The sequence below is a fragment of the Centroberyx gerrardi genome, chromosome 13, assembly GCF_048128805.1.
Source record: "Centroberyx gerrardi isolate f3 chromosome 13, fCenGer3.hap1.cur.20231027, whole genome shotgun sequence".
Taxonomy (NCBI): domain Eukaryota; kingdom Metazoa; phylum Chordata; class Actinopteri; order Beryciformes; family Berycidae; genus Centroberyx; species Centroberyx gerrardi.
This window is the reverse complement of record NC_136009.1, coordinates 2,875,276-2,894,906: the sequence shown is the minus strand read 5'-3', so window position 1 is coordinate 2,894,906 and position 19,631 is coordinate 2,875,276. Positions and strand designations below refer to the sequence as shown.

Sequence of the window (19,631 nt, the reverse complement as noted above, 5' to 3'; positions counted from 1 at the left end):
ATCTGTAGGGGAGAGCGGTGTAAGATGAGCCGGTGGGTAAATTGAGCCACCCCCAATAATAAACAATATGCGTCACGTGACCAGGCATTTAGGAAAAGACTTCCATTTCAACATGGCTGCGAGGGAACCTGCCACATAGAACAAGTAGTAAGTACATTTATTCTCATAAAACTGTTTTTTGCAATAAAAAGTATTTTTTTTACATTCATTGTTTAATGGGTACTGTCTCAATACCAATTTAGCTGCATTCAAACATATATACAATAAATGTTGGTTTATTACCAAGGACTAAAGCCATATGAATTAAATAGCAAAAGGTTAGCAGTGAACTAGTGTGTAGACCAATTTATTTATTTATTTTATTTATTTATTTATTTTAAAAGGTGGCTATGGGGTAAGTTTGTTAAGTTTTATTGTTTTTATTAACAATAATATTTTAATGAATAGCTATGCCCCATGTTGATTTCTGATATTAACAATAGTAATTTAATGAATAACTGTGTGATTTATTTATTTGTTTTGTATACAGTATTTTCTGTTTGAACAATATAGAGCAGTGTTTCTGAACCAGTCCTCAAGGATCCCTTTTAGCTCCAACTCTACTCTTGCACACCTGATTCAATTAAGGTGTCATGAGAATATGTGGCCCTTAATTGAATCAGGTATAAAAGAGCAGAGTGGGAATTTGTATTTCCCTGCAGCCTAGACAGATGGAATATTGAGTAGGTGTGGCTTCACAGCCAGCTGTGCAAGAATTAAGTAGACAGGCGAGGTTGTAAACATTCCATCACAGTCCCTATTATATTATATTATTATATTGTTTTCATGTTCATAAGTCTAGTTTGCAAAATGACATGCAAGAATGTTATTCTACTGTTCTAGTTCAATATTAATGTTATGAGAAAAACTATTAAAGTGACAACATTGTCTTCAATCTCATTTGACATAGAAATAGTTTATTTGTATTCTATCCAGACTCCAACATGAATAATTCAGTGGCTCAGTTTGCCCCCAAGCAGCTCAACTTGCCTACTTGCTAGGGTCAACTTACCCCGACCCTGGGGTAAATTGAGCCAAGTTGTATTTGTCATTCTTCTTTCGTTTAGCTGCATTCTTACCAGTTCATTTGAAAGTCAACATCCTGAATTATGGGTGGAAGCATTTGTTTTATTTTCTCATTTTTCCTTGCCAAGATAATATTTTGAGTAAAAACTGGCTCATCTTACTCCGCTCTCCACTATATAGGAAGCGTATAAATGGAGAATAATAGAGGGCCTAAGATTGACCCTTGTGGAACACCATATTTCAGATGAGCTGTAGAAGAAGAGTTTCCTAGCACAACAGAGAAGGTTCTATTTCGAAAATAAGACCAATTCAGAGCTGTGTCTGTGAGCCCCCACAGTTTTCTGACTTTTCAGATGATTAAGCAATAAATCATGGTCGACTGTGTTAAAGGCTGCGCTAAGAGCTAGGAAAATCAAGATTGAACAGTCACCTTTATCAGCAGCAAGGAGAAGGTCGTTGGTAAACCTCAGGAGAAAAGTCTCTGTGCTGTGGGGGGTTAAGGCCTGGCTGATTTAAAAAAAAAATCTGTTTCTATTCATGAATTCTATTATTTGAGAGGATACAACTTTTTCTAGAACCTTGGCTAAAAATGACAATTTGGAGATAGGTCTGTAATTGTTGAGAGCAAGGTGATCCAGGTTTGTTCTTGTCAGGAGAGGTTAGACAATGGCATGCTTAAAATAAGAGGGGACCGTACCAGTAGTTAGTAAGCTATTTATGATGGCTAAAATGTTTGGGCCAATGGTACCAAGGACCTCCTTCAGACCTCCTACTCCTTTGGTAGGGATAATGTCCAAGATGGGAATTTCATGTAAGAAATTATATCTACAAGGTCCTCAAGGGAAATTTGCTCAAAACTGCTGAAAGATGCAGGGCCTATGGAGGCGAATACAATACCTCCAGGAGGGAGAAGCTGGTGTAGAGGGTGGAAAATAGCCTCTATTAGAAGTAAAATAAAAACTGACACCCCCCTTATATTTTTAACAAACCATGTAAATAGCTAGCTACTTTATAAATTAGTCTCTCTATAATACATTTGGTTTAAATGTTGTTGTTCCTTCTTGTGACAGTAGGTGTCGCTGTAATACCAGCTCCAGTAGGAAACACCCAGCTCAAGCCCGTGTTGGTCATGTCGGGCAGAATAAATATGGCGCTTGAGTTGGTCACACACTGATAAACTCGTGTCTGTTCCTTACTGCTCCGCAGGTATGTAAAATGTTGTGTAAAACAACTTAGAGTGGGTCGACATACTACCTAGATGTTAGATAAGCATTCGGCTAGATTTGTGGGTGATATAAGTGTTCAAAGACCGAGTTTGGACGTTGTTGTGTCGAGTGTATTTTTCAAGCTAGCATCTATTGTTTTCACTGCCTAGCTCGAAATGATTAAGATGCAACAGTGTGAAAAGAATACATGTTTGTTTTACCCATATTCTAAAGATAACAAGGTACAGGAGAGTATCAGTTCCTCGAGTGAGGGAAAAGTATTTAGTTTAGAGTCCACGAGTTATAAGTGAAATTACGGTGAATTTGTGGTAGTTTTGTGGCGCTGTAATTTTTATAATGGCGGTCACCAGGTGATGTTGGTTCATGTAAATTGACTGAAGTGGTTCTAGGGAGAGGAGAAATATATGTAGATATCTTTTTATTGTTATTTAAATTGTTTTGTTTCATCATTTTCATGCATTTGACATTGCAGCTATGCAATAGTATTTCATTTATATAAAAGTATTATTAGTGCCAAAATGCTGGTAGTTGAAACAACTTATTTTCAGTCAGAAGAACAGTAAACCATACTGTTTAGGAGTGAAGACCAGTTTGAGTGTTAAGTGAGATGTACATTATGTGACTGAAATGTGTTTGTAATTGTAAGCAGTAACTGAAGATACAGAAGATAGTATCAGTTAAAGGGCATGTATGTATATTTTTGATACAGAAATATGTTTTGGTTAATGAAAATGATATTGAATTTGAAGAATATCCTTGAAATGGACTGTGGTTGTGATAAAGCAGAATAAATATGGCGCTTGAGTTGGTCACACACTGATAAACTCGTGTCTGTTCCTTACTGCTCCGCAGCCATCCAGGACTGTGTAGCAAAATAGCTACTGGCCCAGGTACCCCTAGGCCTGAGGCCGGTAACACTGGCACCTAATATTCTCCATCTTATAAGAGAAATACTGCAGAAACTCAGCCTCAACATTGAGTGTTGAGGAGGGGGACAGGACAGAATCTATTAAATTGAAAAGAATCCTGGAGTTGTCGCAGGTTTTGGAGATTAGCTCCAAAAAGTCTGCTGCCCTTGCATCCTTGACAGCTCCCTGATACCTTGACAGATGATCTTTTAGAATGTCTACTAGATTGATTTGTAATTTGGCATTCAACCTTCCTCCATTCTCTCCTTAAGGCTTGCGTGTGCTCATTTATCCAGGACGCTGTTTTTCTCTCTCACACCTCCCCATCTACATTTCTGTCTCCTCATTACTCACTCCATCTCGCTTCTCCCTAGCCCCTCTCTCTGTCTCATGTCTGTCTTTTCACCCAGTTTTATTTGTTGATTTGTTTATTTGGATCCCCATTAGTTGTTGCTAAAGCAGCAGCGGTTCTTCCAGGGTCCATACAAAAGGCCGAAAATACAAGACGCGATTACATTAAATTAAAACAAAGAATAAAAAAACTAAGTAAACAAACAAACAAACAAAAACAATAAATAAATAAAAACTAAATTAAAAAACAAAGTAAAACCTCATCTCTCCTATTTTTGTACTCCTCTCATTGTTTCATTTGATCTCTCCACTCATTGTCTCATTGATTTCATTGGTGGGGAGGGGGGATATTAATCTGTCTCCTTCCATTTGTAGGTTAATTTGTCTGTCACGTGACATCTCAGACACCACTCATTAGACTTTGATGAAACGTATGTGATAGTGATTGGCCCAAGGGGGGTGCTACATTTACAGGTCAAAACAAAATGACATATTTGTTGCTGATTAGCCAAAATGGGGATTGCATAATTCATGGGGGAAGACATGTTTACTGTTGTCTAATAGTGTTGTCACAATAATCAAACATTATATACTTTCACCAAACGAGTTCTGCAAAGAGAAATTCCATTTCACCTCAGGAGGGCATATACTTGCTGATTGGAATAGTTTAAAGCAGTGGTTCTCAACATGGGGTCCGGGGACCACAGGGGTCCTTGAGGGGGTTCCAGGGGGTCCCCAGCAAATTGATGAAGTGTTAAACTTCGCCATTATTTCATTTACAAGAAGTTAACACAATTAGAGAATGTAGAAGAATGACTATTTTGATCATAGTTTCACTGTTATCTCTCTACCTACAATACAGATAGTCATGGAATTCTGGACAAAATCATATCTAATATATCAAGTACTGGGGGTCCGTGGCCCTAATGTGTACTAAATTAGGGGTCCTTGATATGAAAAAGGTTGAGAATCATTGGTTTAAAGCAGAAGAAGATCAGTCTGGCTCTTGGCAGTGGACCGCAACAGTCAAACAGCTGAAAACATTCAACAACCTCAAAGTCCACTAGGTCTTAAACCGGATCCCTGTCCACCTAAACTGGTTGGCAAACTGGTGCCAGGAGTGAAATATGGAACTATTTGGCTTACAGAGCCGATAGACAGACGCAGAACTGACATCAAAACCCCTGTGGAAAAGTTGCTATAACGCTGTCAAAATCAAGTGTGGTAACACACTGCTTGATGGTTTTACTTGTTGGTATAGTAGTGGTATCAAATTATTAGATAGTAAAATTAGTACTGGTGTTGAAGTCGAAATAATTCCAGCATTGTGACAACACACTATTGCCTTGTTTCATACTTTGTCCTCATCTCTCTCTCATCTCTTCCCTTCCTGTCATCTCTCACTTTCCCTAAATCCTCTCTCTACCTCCCTGCTTTGCTTTGCTGGACTCCTCTCCTAACACCCTATTACAGGTGGATTATGGGGTGTATCTGGGCAGCAGCTACACAGTGGAAGCCCAGACACTTTCTGATCAGACCTGAGATGATAGGTAGGGGGTTAGGGTCAGATACGTCTTCTAAAAAAAAAATACCAGCTCTCTTTTCTCTCTGCTGAATTCACTGGGGTGCTGAGGTGTGTATGGCTTTCTTATCCACTCAGTGAAGATGACCTTTGCACCTACAGCCTGACCTCTCTGCTATATATCACCACAGAGCATAGATATGCAACTCTATGCTCACTGTAACGATGAGAAAAGCAGAGAGGTAGATCTGTAGATTGGTTTGATTTAAATTACTGTATGAAATATATTTAAAGGGTTTTATTCCACAAAAGTATACATTTTGGGAAACATTCTTACCTGATGTTCATTGCTTGATATTAAAAAACAGAGGGTTACATTATCTAAATTTTGTAATGAACAGACTCAAGACAGATAATACTTCAAAAACACAATAATGAGTTTTACTTTCATGTGAGCAATCACTTTGTCAGTGTAGGTGTCACATTTTTCAGATGGTGGATATCTCATTTTGGAATGAAACTCTTCATTTTTATGTTATTTGCCATTCAATACCAGCATATATCTCAAGAAATGTGCATGTACATACAGTAGATGTACATAGATTTACATTATACTCCCTGTGACTCTCAACGTCGCAGGGAATAAACAGGGAGAACAGAAACTTCTTAAAGTCAACCTTTCAGGAAATGAGGAAAAAATTGTTGATTTTCCCAGACATTTTTGGCATTTAACAATGCATTATAAATTGGTTCGACTTGGTCCTAGGGTTGCAAAACATTTCTCTCACACTGGAGAAAATGTGAGCTGTCAGTCAAGGAAAAAAGGGGAAAAAATGAAGATGCCAGGTTACTATTGGACACAGGATATGCAAATCCTTAAAATGAGTGGTATTCCCCTTTGATTTCCTGATAATTAACCTATATCCCCATAAAGAAGAGGTTTGGTACTGAGATTAATCCTCAGGGACTTAACATCAGGGTGAGCGAGCCGCCTGGCATTTATGGATGCCCCAGCTCAGTCCATTACCCACACACTATTGTGCAGTAAAGGGTATGGGAAAGGGTAATTGGCAAGATAAGCATCGGCAAGGAGAGAAAAGAGGGGAGGATCAAGAAGAAAGAATTGATTCACTCTCCCTCAGAAGCATTCACCACAGACACAATCAATCTGTGATGATACACAAGTCTCTGGTCAGATGACAAAGGGGAATTCCACCGAAATTAACTTTAAAGTTTGACATTTTTCAAAGGTAGACAGCTTCCTTAAAATTTCCTAACCTGTTCATAAAGGGTTTGATGCAAAGCTAGCAACGTACGTGGTTGAGATTGACTTTTATCTAATTTTGCTTAGCTTCATGCATCTTTGTGCAATTATTTATTGCAGCGTAAGTGTAATTCACAGAATGGATAGAACAGTCTTTCCACTGTTTTCTATGGTATTTTGCTAGTACACCATAAAATGGTGTCTATGGATAGTTCCTATGGTGACAACGGAAGTTTGGCCATTAAGGCCGTAAAGTGTGTCACACTGGCTGCCACACAGCGGGTGGGTTAGCTTTGTAATGTTACAAGATGAACGTTAAATGAATAAAATGTGATGACTTACCAACAGTAATATAGAGCGATTAACCCAATCGCTCCAAAAATCCTTGAGTAGCTCCCCACTGACAGCAAAGAGAAAGAGATAGCTCAAGATGGCAGTTTTCCACTGCTTGGTCCTTGCTGTAAAACCTCTCACCTCTGTGACTTGCCGTAAGTCGGTTTAAGCTAGCCCAACGGTCAAGGAGGTTTTATATTATCGAACGGTACACATAAAAATGGCCGACCATCCAGGAGTGTTGATTTGAATGGGAAAGACTGTTTTATCCATTTAAATTATGTGGGGGAATTCAAGTCAGCGATAGGAATAGCTAACAGCTAATAGCTAGCAAGCTAACTAGCTTAACTAACTAGCTTAAAGTTAGCTAGCCAGTAGATGCTAGCTACTAGATGAGGAATGGAACAAAGCTTGAGTTGAGCTAGCTTCGGTTCAAGGCCATTTTGGGAACACTTTTTGAAAAAACACCATGAGCAGTCAGACAAGAGTACAGACAATATATTAAAATGGTTTTAAAGAACCTAAAGCAATTTTAAAAAGGCCTGACATGCATCTAAAAGGTGGTGAATTTACATGGGGGTTACATGGGGGTTCCTCTTGAGTTCACCCTATAAATTCCAGGGGGCATATCTAGATGAATTATGTTATGAATTATTTCATGTCCGATCAAATTCGGCCATATCATGAATTATGACACTTCGGCAGATGGTAACAATATCCATAAATATCTTTTTTTGTGGTAAAGTGAGAGGTAATACTGTATTGGCATAGAGACATGTACATTTGAAAGTCACAAGTAGAGCTAAATTTGCGTCAAACCCATATGAGGCCCAGCACAGGTTCTAAGACAAATAAAAATGCAGTCTTTCCTATCACTGATTTGCATTGGCTGAGATGACTGAAATGAAATTCTATGGATTTTTGTTATTCTAGATGTTTACTGTAGGCATGGTAAAATTCACATATATATAATTTTCTGCCAACCATCTTAAAAGTGCATTTTACTTGATACTGAGAAATCACTAAACTTCAAACTCATACAACACTTATGCAGAACAGCAAGCTAAATCTCAATTTTGTCCTTTAAGGTTATGATCAAAAGGCAGTTTTCCCATCAGTCATGAGCAAGAGAGTAGTTTTTCCATCATGTTTTTTTTTCTCCTTCTAACCCTCTATGTTGTCCAAATTTTGTTCCATTTACTAATCCATGCTGAAAACGCTGGAATATTTGACTATCTTCCTGAACATTCTCTCCAATATGTCCAGTTTACACAGGACATTGCAATAATTTGAGAGAAATATTATTGGCTATAAAATGCCTAAAGGCTGAAATGGGCTTTCTTCATCCATTGTTGAGTTTAAGGAGACATGCAATGAACGATGGATACATATATTGGTGGATGGGTAGCGGGAGGGATAGATAGATGGTACAGGAAGATAGACAATAGATAGTTTGATCTGGCCCTGTTGCTGTGAACTTACCAACCTCTGCAGCCATCACAGTGATATTATGCCACGCCATCTCCTCCCTGTCCAGAACCTGAGTAGTCCTGATGACGCCACTGTTCACCCCAATGGTGAAATACAAAGGTCTCTCATCTTCATTCTCTATGAAGTACCTGTGGTATGATGCAACACAATGTGATCTAACAAATAAACCTTAAAGGGGAACACCGACCATTTTATTTATTTTTTAATGTCATTCAGAAGGTAATCGAACACAATAGAAGAGACACTGCCGCCTGCTTATGTTAGTGCATTAATTCAGTGGTTCTCAACGTGGGGTCCGAGGACCACCAGGGGTCCTTGAGGGGGTTCCATAGGGTCCCCAGCAAATTGATGAATTGTTAAACTTCAGCATTATTTAATTTACAATAACACAATTACAGAATGTAGAAGAAATGTAGACAATTTTGGTCATAGTTTCACTGTTATCTCTCTACCTATGATACAGATAGTCATGGAATTCTGGACAAAATCATATCTAACAATAAAAATATTCTCAGATTTGGGTCAGAGAGGCAACATCTCATCAAATGGGGGTCTGTGGCCTTAATGTGTACTAAATTAGGGGTCCTTGATATGAAAAAGGTTGAGAATCACTGCATTAATTGGTAACGCACTGACGGGACGTTATTAGCGTTACCGTTTTCCCCGTACTTCCACCCCTTTTGATCATTTACATATTGTGAAAGCGAATCATAAAATCACACCACCGCAAAAAATACCACCTGCTCTAGTCGGTAAATTGTAGAAATTAATGTTAACTAACAAATATTCATTATTTAAAAAATTAATATATAAAGTTACATCGTGTCCCAGTATCATTGGAAACGTGAAAATGTTTAATAAATATGACTCACACATTGGCTTTGAAATTATTAATTACCGTTTGATTGCAGTTATAAAAGCCAGTTTCCATCTGATTTGATTCAGATTGATTGGTCTGATTTGATTCATGATAAAAAAGAAAAGATGACCATATGCTCATCCCATAAACTTTTTAGCAGCTGCTGGAGTGTACTACAGCTAAAGGATTAAAGAAAGAGAATGCCGCACGTTGCTGCCAATGCTCCCATATATTTATTTATCTTACAACGTTTCAATAGGTCTTCATCAGGTCACGATCAACACCTATGGTCAATTTATAATTTCAGTAAGTGACATTATAAACATTTGGTTTATCATGGCCGCCAATGCAGCAGTAGGAGTGCATGAGGAGGAGGGTGACATGTCTATGCTGCCCAATGACACACAGGCGTGGACAGGTGTTACATATGTAAAGCTTAATTAACATGTTGGTTTTGATTGGCTGTCAGCTGGGCTACAGCTGAGAATAACACAGCGGTAATGTGGCTCCGTCACAGTATTCACAGCTGTGGTAAATTTATGGATCAGGTAAAATTACCGGGTCGCAGATTTTGCGCGCCGCTATTCTGTTACCGCAGAGTTTTATGAATGAGTTCCAATGTGTTTGTAGATTGCAAATTTCATTGCAATTCAATATAGTCCATTCATTCTCCCTTTAGAGGCTATTGCTTTATATGGTGATGACGTGGCCACCTAGTGGTTCTGCTGTGTGTTCTCGATGAATGCGTGCATGAGCAGGAGGCAGTGTCCTTTCTATTATGTTCTACTACCTTCTGAATGTAAAAAAATTGAAAATGTCTGGTGTTCCACTTTCAAAAATAAACAAGCTGATGGGACCAGTGATAAACTTTAAACCATAACCCTAAAATAACAAAATATTGATAGGGGGGTTGTTGTGCCACCAATCATATGATTGCTGCTCATGGTTTTGACTCTCTAATCATGTTCCCGTTCATGTTTCAAACCGGGAGTGTGCAGTAATCCAACATAACTGCATCCAAATTTGACAAATCAATCTGCCACCAAGAGTTAGCCGGATGAGGATTAGCGAGATAATATGAACATAGGAGGAACTAGATAGCTAACGTATCTAGTAGAAGCTAGTGTTAGTAGTGGTTAGTAGTCACATGTTAACATTGGTTGCTAAATTAGTCTGCTGACTAGCTAGTTAAGTAACAAAAATCAACTGTTCAGGTTAACTGAGCTGACTCTTCTCAAGCTGCAACTCAGAGTGTTTTGGAGTAGAGACTAGGGCTAAAGACAAGACAGTTTACTGTGTCACAGTAACCTACATTTGGAAACAAATCTACCTCATCAGACTATTCTCTTTTACTTATAACATAAATAAATTGACATATTTTTTCAATGGACCTCCATGGTGGCACCAGACATGGTTGACTGGAGGTTTCTGACACAACTGCAAAGCCTCTATTCTTATAGGGATGCTTGAACCCCCAAAAGGTAGTAAAAAACACATCATACACACACACCACACCACCCACTCCACCACCACTCACACCACTTTTTTTTTACCTGACGGCGCTGTTGGTGCTATCCGGGTCCACAGCGGTCACAGTGCCAACCTGGGTCCCAGCGGGTGAGTTTTCATAGAAGTCCATGATGTAGTAGTCCATGGAGAAGACGGGCGGCTCGTCCACATCGCCCACAATGACACGCAGCGACGTGGCATCCTTGAATGGCCCCAGGTGGGAGAAGCGGGAGTCCGGGTGGATATTGGCGCCCTCAATGTGGAGTATGTGGGCTTTCCTCTTCTCATAGTTCAGAGGCTGGTGAGGAGAGAGGAGGCACAGCAAATCCAATTCAGGACACTTTATAAATATTGACCATTTAAGGTGCATTTTTCTACTCTTTATCATCGACTGATATGACATAATAGTGACTCAACCTATATGTTTGCTGTTCTAAACACCCGGTGTCGGGTAGGTGTTTCCTGGGAAAAATCCACTGGCGCACAGGAAATTATGCATTTTACGTTTCCAGTTTGTTTGGAATAAATAGAAGAATAACTGGGTAGTTAGCATAAGCATTAACAGAAAATCCAAGGAAAAAGATGAGACTATAATCATGCTGTAATCAGTACACACATATTGTACAGCAAATAATAAATGTTATATGGGACATAATATGAATTCTATGAGAAAGAGGGAAAGGGGTATTTTTTCTTTCTTTTTTTTATATTGTTTCCCTCAGTAAAGACAGTAAAGAGAATGCAGGCTTGACACAAATCAAACCACACACATGCAGACCCACAAATAAAGGAGTGGTGGTGAAGCTTTAGAATAGTTACACATTTACTGCATTGCTGGTCAAGTATTACTATTCTTCAGTATGATATACCGAGTTAACAAGCTCATGACGTGGTTTCCTGTATTTCTATGAGCTGGAAACTCGATTATACCACCTGACCTATCCATGTGATATTCCTCAACCCTGCAAAGTAGCCTATCTGATTGTTGTAGAGCAGGCTTTCCAGTCTTTAATGAGTTTCTGTCCCAGCATGATCACAGTCCGGATCATATACAAGCTAAGGGAGAAAAGAGCGTCTACACCGATAATTCTTTCAACATTGGCATGGATAGTCAAACAAAATTCCAGAGGTCTAGATTCACTAAGATTGCAATGCGAGGCAAACTGCACATTTTTGCCCCTTAGCTGCTTGAGCTATAAGAGCACAGTTTTATTCACTAAGAAATTTATGCAAATCAATTTGTGGCGCAAACAAGCCCTCTAAAAGAGCACTGCCCAAGCAAATAGCCCCTCCATCACCAATTATAAGCGCAAATTGCCTCAGTTGTAAGGCTAATCCACCAAGGCTGGCACCCTTGCACCCTAAAGCCCCTTTATAATTGGAGCATTCTCTGATCTGATCTGAGATTCTAGGATGGAAAACCCTCTCCATTGCGTGTCTGACTTGCTGACAATGATGCTGCATCTTGCAGCAGTGATAGCAGCAATTCTGAATGGACAAACTGATCTGTGTGCAAAGTCTTTACCATCTTTCAAAGGATTTTATAAGTACTACAATAATTTGGGGGAGCTGGTGTTGCAAAGTGTTAGTGAATTGGGCTCAATCTCGATTTGCATGGCCTTTTTCTGCAAATAAATATTACGGGGCAAAATAAAGAAAACCTTGTATCTCCAAAATGTCAACTTTTCAGGAACTAAGAGAAACAGCCTTGTTTTCAGCCTGATGTCAATGCATTTTTAACATTATCAAATGGGTTTTGAAAGGGTTTCATAAGCCCAAGAGGTCAGAGAATTTTCTCAACCCATAGAGAACCATGTAATCCATAAAGCCTCTACCAGTAGAATTTGAAACTTGATGACTTTGGCAACTCCTTGAGTCCCTAAAGGCGGGGACACATATCAAAGATTTTTCCAATCATGAGCGACAATGAAAAGATTGAGCAGCGCACATTTAACAACTGAAATTTGCAGATTTTCAGTTTCTGTCATTGAGGAGCATAAATCTAAAGACAGACTGTAATAAAAAGAGAACTGAGAATAAACGAACGCAGTTCTCTTGCGAGAATGTGTTTTTTTGTGGTACACCTGCACTCGTGAGAATGTATTTTTCTGCGATATTTTGAAAGCAAAAAACATGGAGCCCATACGGCTTACAACGATTTTAATGGAAAAAAGAGGGAGTGGACATTCATGTTTCTTTTTCTTTCCCAGCTCAGCCATCACGCAGTCACGTACTTTTCCCCTCTACCTTCGTCGGGTTAATTGTAATGAAATTTGGTACACATGGTATAGGGCCAGGTAGTAGACAAAAAGGCGGTTTGGTTGAGGTTTGCACATGTGGGTGTGGCCTATTACATCAAGGCTTATAACTCAAAAACAAGAGATATTGTTATGAAACTCAAGAATCATGTGTGAACCTCCATTTGGAACATGCACATCCATTTTCATGTCCGATCAAATTCGGCCATACAGAAACATTTTTAATATCCAGCCAATTGTATTAAGCAAATACAAAGAAAAATGGCGATTTGCTTGATTTCTATGAAACTTGGTAAAGATGTTAAGAGCTTCTAAATAAGCAGTTCTATTTACAATTAGTATAACTTGTTTACTATTAATGCCAATGGCCCAAGTTGGTCTTAACTGCTGTTACTGTGCTTGAACCACAGTATCGCCACTTGCAGCTATAATGTTTTAATTATTAGGGTATTAGAGGATAGCACAACACTTTAAATAATTTACATATCTTTGGTGCCCTGTTAGAACTTTACATTTTCTCACAGTACTTTTCCATTGTAATTGACAACTGCCATTATCCCCCACATGTTGAAAATGTTTCACGACAAGGAATGACAAGCCAAATCTATTTTCACAAAAGAAAATGTAAAAGACACCCTCGTGTTGATAGGATAATCACCTTTTTTTTTTTCTCAGTGCCTGAAAAGTTGGACTTCAGCATACAGAACAGGACTTCAGAACACAGGGCACTGCGGTATGCTGACAAAAGCAAACACTTCAAACTGTGAAAAAACTATTACGGACTCCCGTCGTGCGGGGAGGCTTCCTCTGTTTTCAAGTTCAGCGGCTAGAGAGGAGATACAAAGCAAATCAAACACACTTTTAACTTGTGCCACTGAAAAACAGTATTGCTCACTCCAGCTGAGCGCGGGGTTCCCTCTTGTCATAGTTCAAAGGCTGGAGAGGCAAATCAGACACACTTGACTGTCTCAAAGGATTTCGGTTCACTCGGAGGTACGAGTCCTGGCCGTGCATGCTGCATTTTATCCAATTCCATTGCCTGTGAAATTCATTTCAATACTTTTGAAAAGAGGCAAAAGAAAGAGAATTGCTCAAACAGTGAAAGCTGAATACAGCGTTTTGTGGGTCCTTGCCCCGGATAAGGCGGTGCTGGGTGCCGATTAATAATGCGTTCTGCCTTGACGCTTCTCAGAGAAACAGCTAAGAACCGGTCTAATCGACTCTGTAATTTGAGCAGTAATGAGCGGTATGTCAGACCATCTACCCTTTTATGCAGTGCTTTTTCATTGACTGTATACTAAGGTTAGACTGATATATTGGACTTTGCCTTTTATTTATTATTGGATATTGGCCAGCAAGTGTCATCCACCTCCAATGCGATGCAGGTTCCTCCCTGACCACAGCTACATTAAAACAGTCTGTAAAACTTTCAATTTTCTTTCCATATTTTATTTTTCATTTTATTGTTTAACAATGTTTTTTTGTAAACTAATTCTTCACTTAAAGGACTAATGTATCCCAGAGTCTACCATTGAATAGGAGGCAAACATTTGTAATGCGACGACTTTTAATTACCCATATTAATCCAAATAAGTTTACTAAGACTACATTTCTTATTTAACAGCAATGGCCTGGGGGACTAGTTGGTGGGAGGGAGGGTTACACACACGCATGCACACACACACACACACACACACACACACACACACACACAACAACCAGTCTTGTGCTCTTGACAACTGAGCAGTTGTGGGTTCAGATTGTTGTAGCAGGTCTGTGGATTTGAACTGGTGAACTTAAGGTCACAAGGTCACTTCCCTAGCTATTAGCCTATCATACAGTCTATTCTTTTGGCAAATGTTTAAAATGAAACATTGTGATGCAAAACATGCCTTTCAAATTCTTGGTCAGCAACATTTTAATTGCTCAGATAATTATTTTCATGTGTAGACTAAGAGTGCCGCAGTAATTCACTGTAACTGCACCCTGTGCAGTTAAAAGGACCTCTGTGATAGTCTCAGTGTAGGTTTATGTGTCGTGATCTCTGATTCATACCTGCTTGAGGGAAATGATTCCTTCCCTGCGGTCAGCATCGGTGGTGATGGTGAAGATGGCGGCCGCGTCGGCGTTAGTAATGGTGTAGCTCATCTCGGCATTCTCCCTCTCATCTTCGTCGTTCGCTCTGATCCGACCCACTGCCTTCCCCACTGGAGCCGACTCTGGTACATACAGCTGGTAGCTCTCTATAAGGACAGCACCATGAGAGATACATTTTGGACATTTTTAATAATTTTTTCATCAAACCCCTTATATAAGATGATGCCTACTTTCCTACATATATTCGTATGAATATGGTTTGTCGTTTTGTATGTCATATACACCAGTGGTTCTCAACGTGGGGTCCGGGGACCACCAGGGGTCCTTGAGGGGGTTCCCGAGGGTCCCCAGCAAATTGATGAATTGTTAAACTACAGCATTATTTCATTTACAAGAAGTTAACACAATTAGAGAATGTAGAAGAATGACTAATTTGATCGTAGTTTCACTGTTATCTCTCTACCTACAATACAGACTCATGGACTCTGGACAAAATCATATCTAACAATAAAAATATTCTCATATTTTTAACCCTAACTCGAGACAAAATCTCATCAAATGAGGGTCCGTGGCCCTGATGTGTATGGAGTAAAAACGTACCATATGAAATAGATTCCATGAATTCTGATGGTTTCAAGCATGTCATGCTAGCTCACTGGGAAATTGGGATAAAAATTGAAAGGCACAGCTCAAGCCTTAAAATGAAACTCGCATACATTATTCCAATTATCTTGGACAGTTCAGTCAGGATTTATGTGTAAATAGTCTGAACCCAGCTGGAAGTCACTGGAGTCACTATAATGTCAGCAAGCAATTTTTACAGCTTCTTCATTGACAACACATAAGTATCTGCATTGCTGAGACTGTGAGAGTAGTAAGCATGATTCTGTCTTTAAGGATGGAAAAATAAGAAACTTTTGGGAATAAAAATCCAAACAAACAGTCAACAGTCAATGAATATCTCAGTGCTCTCATACTGATAGCTTTGGGAGAGAGGTGTTCCAACAATATTGTTTTGTATTGTTGTACTTTTCTAGCTGGATACAGTTATGCTGTGCTTCTTTGGTGATGATTCACCTGTTAAAGGTGAAATGTTTTTTATACGGCAAATACAAATATCCTTTGTGTATCTATGCGCGAGTGTGTGCTTGTGTGTGTGTATGCATGCCTTTGAATGAGAAACGAAAAATAAATCTGTGCATATTAAACAAGGTGCTTGAATTACCATGGCATGTGTGATATAACATTTCTTGACATGTTTACTACTGTCATTAGCATAATACTGTATTCATGCTGGCCTGAAGCTGTAATTGTAAAACATGGTATGCGTGTGTGTGTGTGCGTGTGCGTGCGTATGTGTGTGTGTGTGTGTGTGTGTGCGTGTGTGTGTGTGTGTGTGTGTTGAGGTCTTTACATATAAGTCATATACTGTAGGCACATATTCATCTGCAGGGCCTATATGTCAGAAGTTTGCATTCCAAAATGATTAATTTTTATCATTTTAGAATTTTTTGACAGGAGAGACAGAAAAATACATCAACATTAACATCATTGCAAGCTGACAAGAATACAAAGTAGATATTCAGGTTCGGTTTACCTGCAGTCAAAAAAAATCTGTGGTAAGGATAGTGATCTATGATGGTGGGCAATCATGAATTTTCCTGGTGTGTTTTTACCATTCAGCCCTACCTGTTTATCTATGCGTCAGGACCCAAACTGAGTCGTGGCACAGCGTCTGATGGGTTCTACATGGTAAGAATAGCAATGTGATGCAATAAGCCTGCTTTCCAGAGGAAGAGAGCACATTTTCCATTTGGGTCTCAAAAATGTATTTCCCCCAATAAGGAAATCCTCTAAAAGGCCTCCCATAAGACCACTCAACAGTTAAAATCAAACTGGGGAAATTCATGCAGGAACCATGTGGGAAATCAATTGTAACAATAACAGTTAGCGGAGATGTAAAAATATAGAAATGTATTCCATATGAATATGCTGATTATGCTAAATGGATGGATGAAAACAGTTAAAATACAGCAGGTTGCAGAACAAATTCACTATGGGAGTATGAAATTAGCAATGGGTCACTTTGTCCGAATCCACCATGGACCTGGAGATTCTCTTAACTATGGGCATAAAAATGTGTTTTTGGAGGTTGCCCCGTTATGAAGACATTCATCGACCAGCTCAAACATTATTACACACACTCACACTGGCTCATATTTTTTGTCTTCGTTGTTGTAGTAATAGCCTCATTCTAAAAGGTGTCATCACCTCCTCATCTTCATCTTTTCTTGCTCTCAGACAGGCCACAATTTGTCTGTCTCCAGAGCAGTGAGCGTAACATGGGGGGGGTTAACATTAGCTCCGGGGAACTGAACTGTCACCTTCCCTATTCATCCTCTACACCTCGAACTTCAGAGTCAACTCTGGGTCATGCCACCTCCAGGAGTTCTCTGATGGCTCTACTGTAGTGATTCTCAACCTTTTTCATATCAAGGACCCCTAATTTAGTCCACATTAGGGCCACGAACCCCCATTTGATGAGATATTTTCTCTTGGACCCAAATCTGAGAATATTTTTATTGTTAGATATGATTTTGTCCAGAATGCTATAACTATCTATATTGTAGGTAGAGAGATAACAGTGAAACTATGATCAAAATAGTCATTCTTCTACATTCTCTATTTGTGTTCTTGTAAATTAAATAATGGTAAATTTAACAATTCATCAATTTGCTGGGGACCCTCTGGAACCCCCTCAAGGACCCCTGGCGGTCCCCGGACCCCACATTGAGAACCACTTCTCTTTTGTATGCATCAGTGGGGGCAATGGGATGGAGTACAGGAGTCTGGCAGAAAGCTTTGCTGGATGGTGCAAGGAGATCCATCTGCAGCTCAACATCGATAAGACGAGAGAACTGGTAATGGATTTCCAAGTGACTCCTGTCACCATCCAGGGTGAGGAAGTGGAGGAGGATGTTCAGTCCTAGCAGTGGCGTACCTGGGCTTCACATCCACAACAAACTGGACTGGACTGATAACATGGAGGCTCTGGACAAGAATGTGCAGAGTAGACTGTTCTTCTTCAGGAGGCTTAGTTATTTCAGCGTATGTAGCATTAGTTAAAAGGCTGGATCTTTTCTAGACTGGTAAAATACACTGGTTAAAAGGCTGGCTCTGTTGTAGACTGGTAAAACACACTGGTTAAATGGCTGGCTCTGTTGTAGACTGATAAACAGGTTAAAAGGCTGGCTCAGCAGAGACACACACACACACACACAAACACACACACACCCCCCAAAACACACTGCTTCTCGCCCAAAACGGCCCCACTCTCAGCCAACGAGGTAGTCGAAGCAGGAAGCCTGCACTGCTTACACCAACTATACAAACTGTACCGGAATACCTTAGCATTCCTCTGCTCCAGACCAATCAATATGACATACTTGCAATGTTTCTCTGTACAGACGTCTGTACACTCATATGAATCGTGACATCACTTTTTTCTGTACAAATGCTACCTCCATCCATAAATATGTTCCGGCTTGTGGCGATGAGAACGTTATCACTTTTCTGTTTTTGATAAGTTGGACAGCCGGTAATGCACGTATTGCTACAGCTGTAATTTGAATATATTTGATAAGGTGCACAGTATTTTAAAGCACATGTCTGTACACCCGTACATCCTGGCCATCTGTAGACCTGCCAATGTTCATACTTACATACTTGTAAGCACATTTTTGCACTTACAGTAGCCTATGTATGCTGTCATTTCACAAATTGCTTTTATTCATATTCTCATTTTCCTTCTCATTTGTCATTTATTGCATAAATGTTGATATTTCTTATTTTATACTGCACATATTTCATAGTTTTTGGTATATTTTCACACTATGTATATTTTGCATTCATTTTTCTCTTTGTCTCAGTAAGTTCCACACCCCAATCCATATGTTTTCACAATTTCATTCATACATTTACAGCATGTTCTAGTGTTGAAATTAATGGTTGTGTATGTTTTTATGAGCTTCTTTGCTGTGTCTCACTGTGAGAAAATTGGATAAAGTTTCACCTATCTTGCCTTGGCTACCTAACCCAGCTAACACATTATGTAACGGCGACATACGGATGTTGTGGAAGTCTTATGGTGGTAATTTTATTATGTCCACTCCCCATTTCAGACTTACCAACTCAAAACAACATTGTAGTTACATGCTCTGATAGTAAATATCTAACGTTACCAGTTGGTCATCAAATGACCATCTGGCAACATAGGCTAGGTGTTCAGGTTGACTACAAATTATGATTAAACCCAATGAGACGGCAAAAGTTGAACAAGATTTTGTATGACAGCAAAAACGTCCAAGTATGTTCTTTATTTATTAACCGGCTATAGATGAAGATGCAAGATAGTTTTAATCTCCAATTTAAAAAATGTTTTACAGTTAACCTGGCATTGTTATTAAGGTGGTTATTATTAATATTGTATCAAACCTGCCAGGCAGGGTTAGATTCTGTGTTAAATAACTGAGCTAATGACCAGTCAAGTTAGCCAGAATAAAAAACAACTTCAGAATGTACTGTATATTAAATGAAAATTCAATTGTTTCTTTTTTTTTTCAAAAATGTTTTGTGCATGCCAATAATTATAATTTGATTTTTAAAGGAGAAATATTTTAGTCTTTTATTTTGAAGGCGGTCTTATTGTCTATGAGGCTGCTTGACTCAGCTGCGACTGTGCTTCTGGA

The 19,631-nt window shown here is 39.2% G+C and overlaps 1 protein-coding gene across 1 annotated transcript in view; it reads right to left on the bottom strand.

Annotated features, from left to right (window-relative positions):
- Positions 1 to 19,631, bottom strand: part of LOC139922516 (cadherin-18-like) — a 119,581-nt gene that overhangs the window by 32,816 nt on the left and 67,134 nt on the right. The window contains exons 5-7 of the mRNA XM_071913048.1: positions 14,842 to 15,029; positions 10,573 to 10,826; positions 8,152 to 8,288 (exon numbers count right to left, since the gene is read on the bottom strand). Of these exons, the coding sequence (XP_071769149.1) occupies positions 8,152 to 8,288; positions 10,573 to 10,826; positions 14,842 to 15,029 (579 nt within the window). The remainder of the gene's footprint in view (positions 1 to 8,151; positions 8,289 to 10,572; positions 10,827 to 14,841; positions 15,030 to 19,631) is intronic.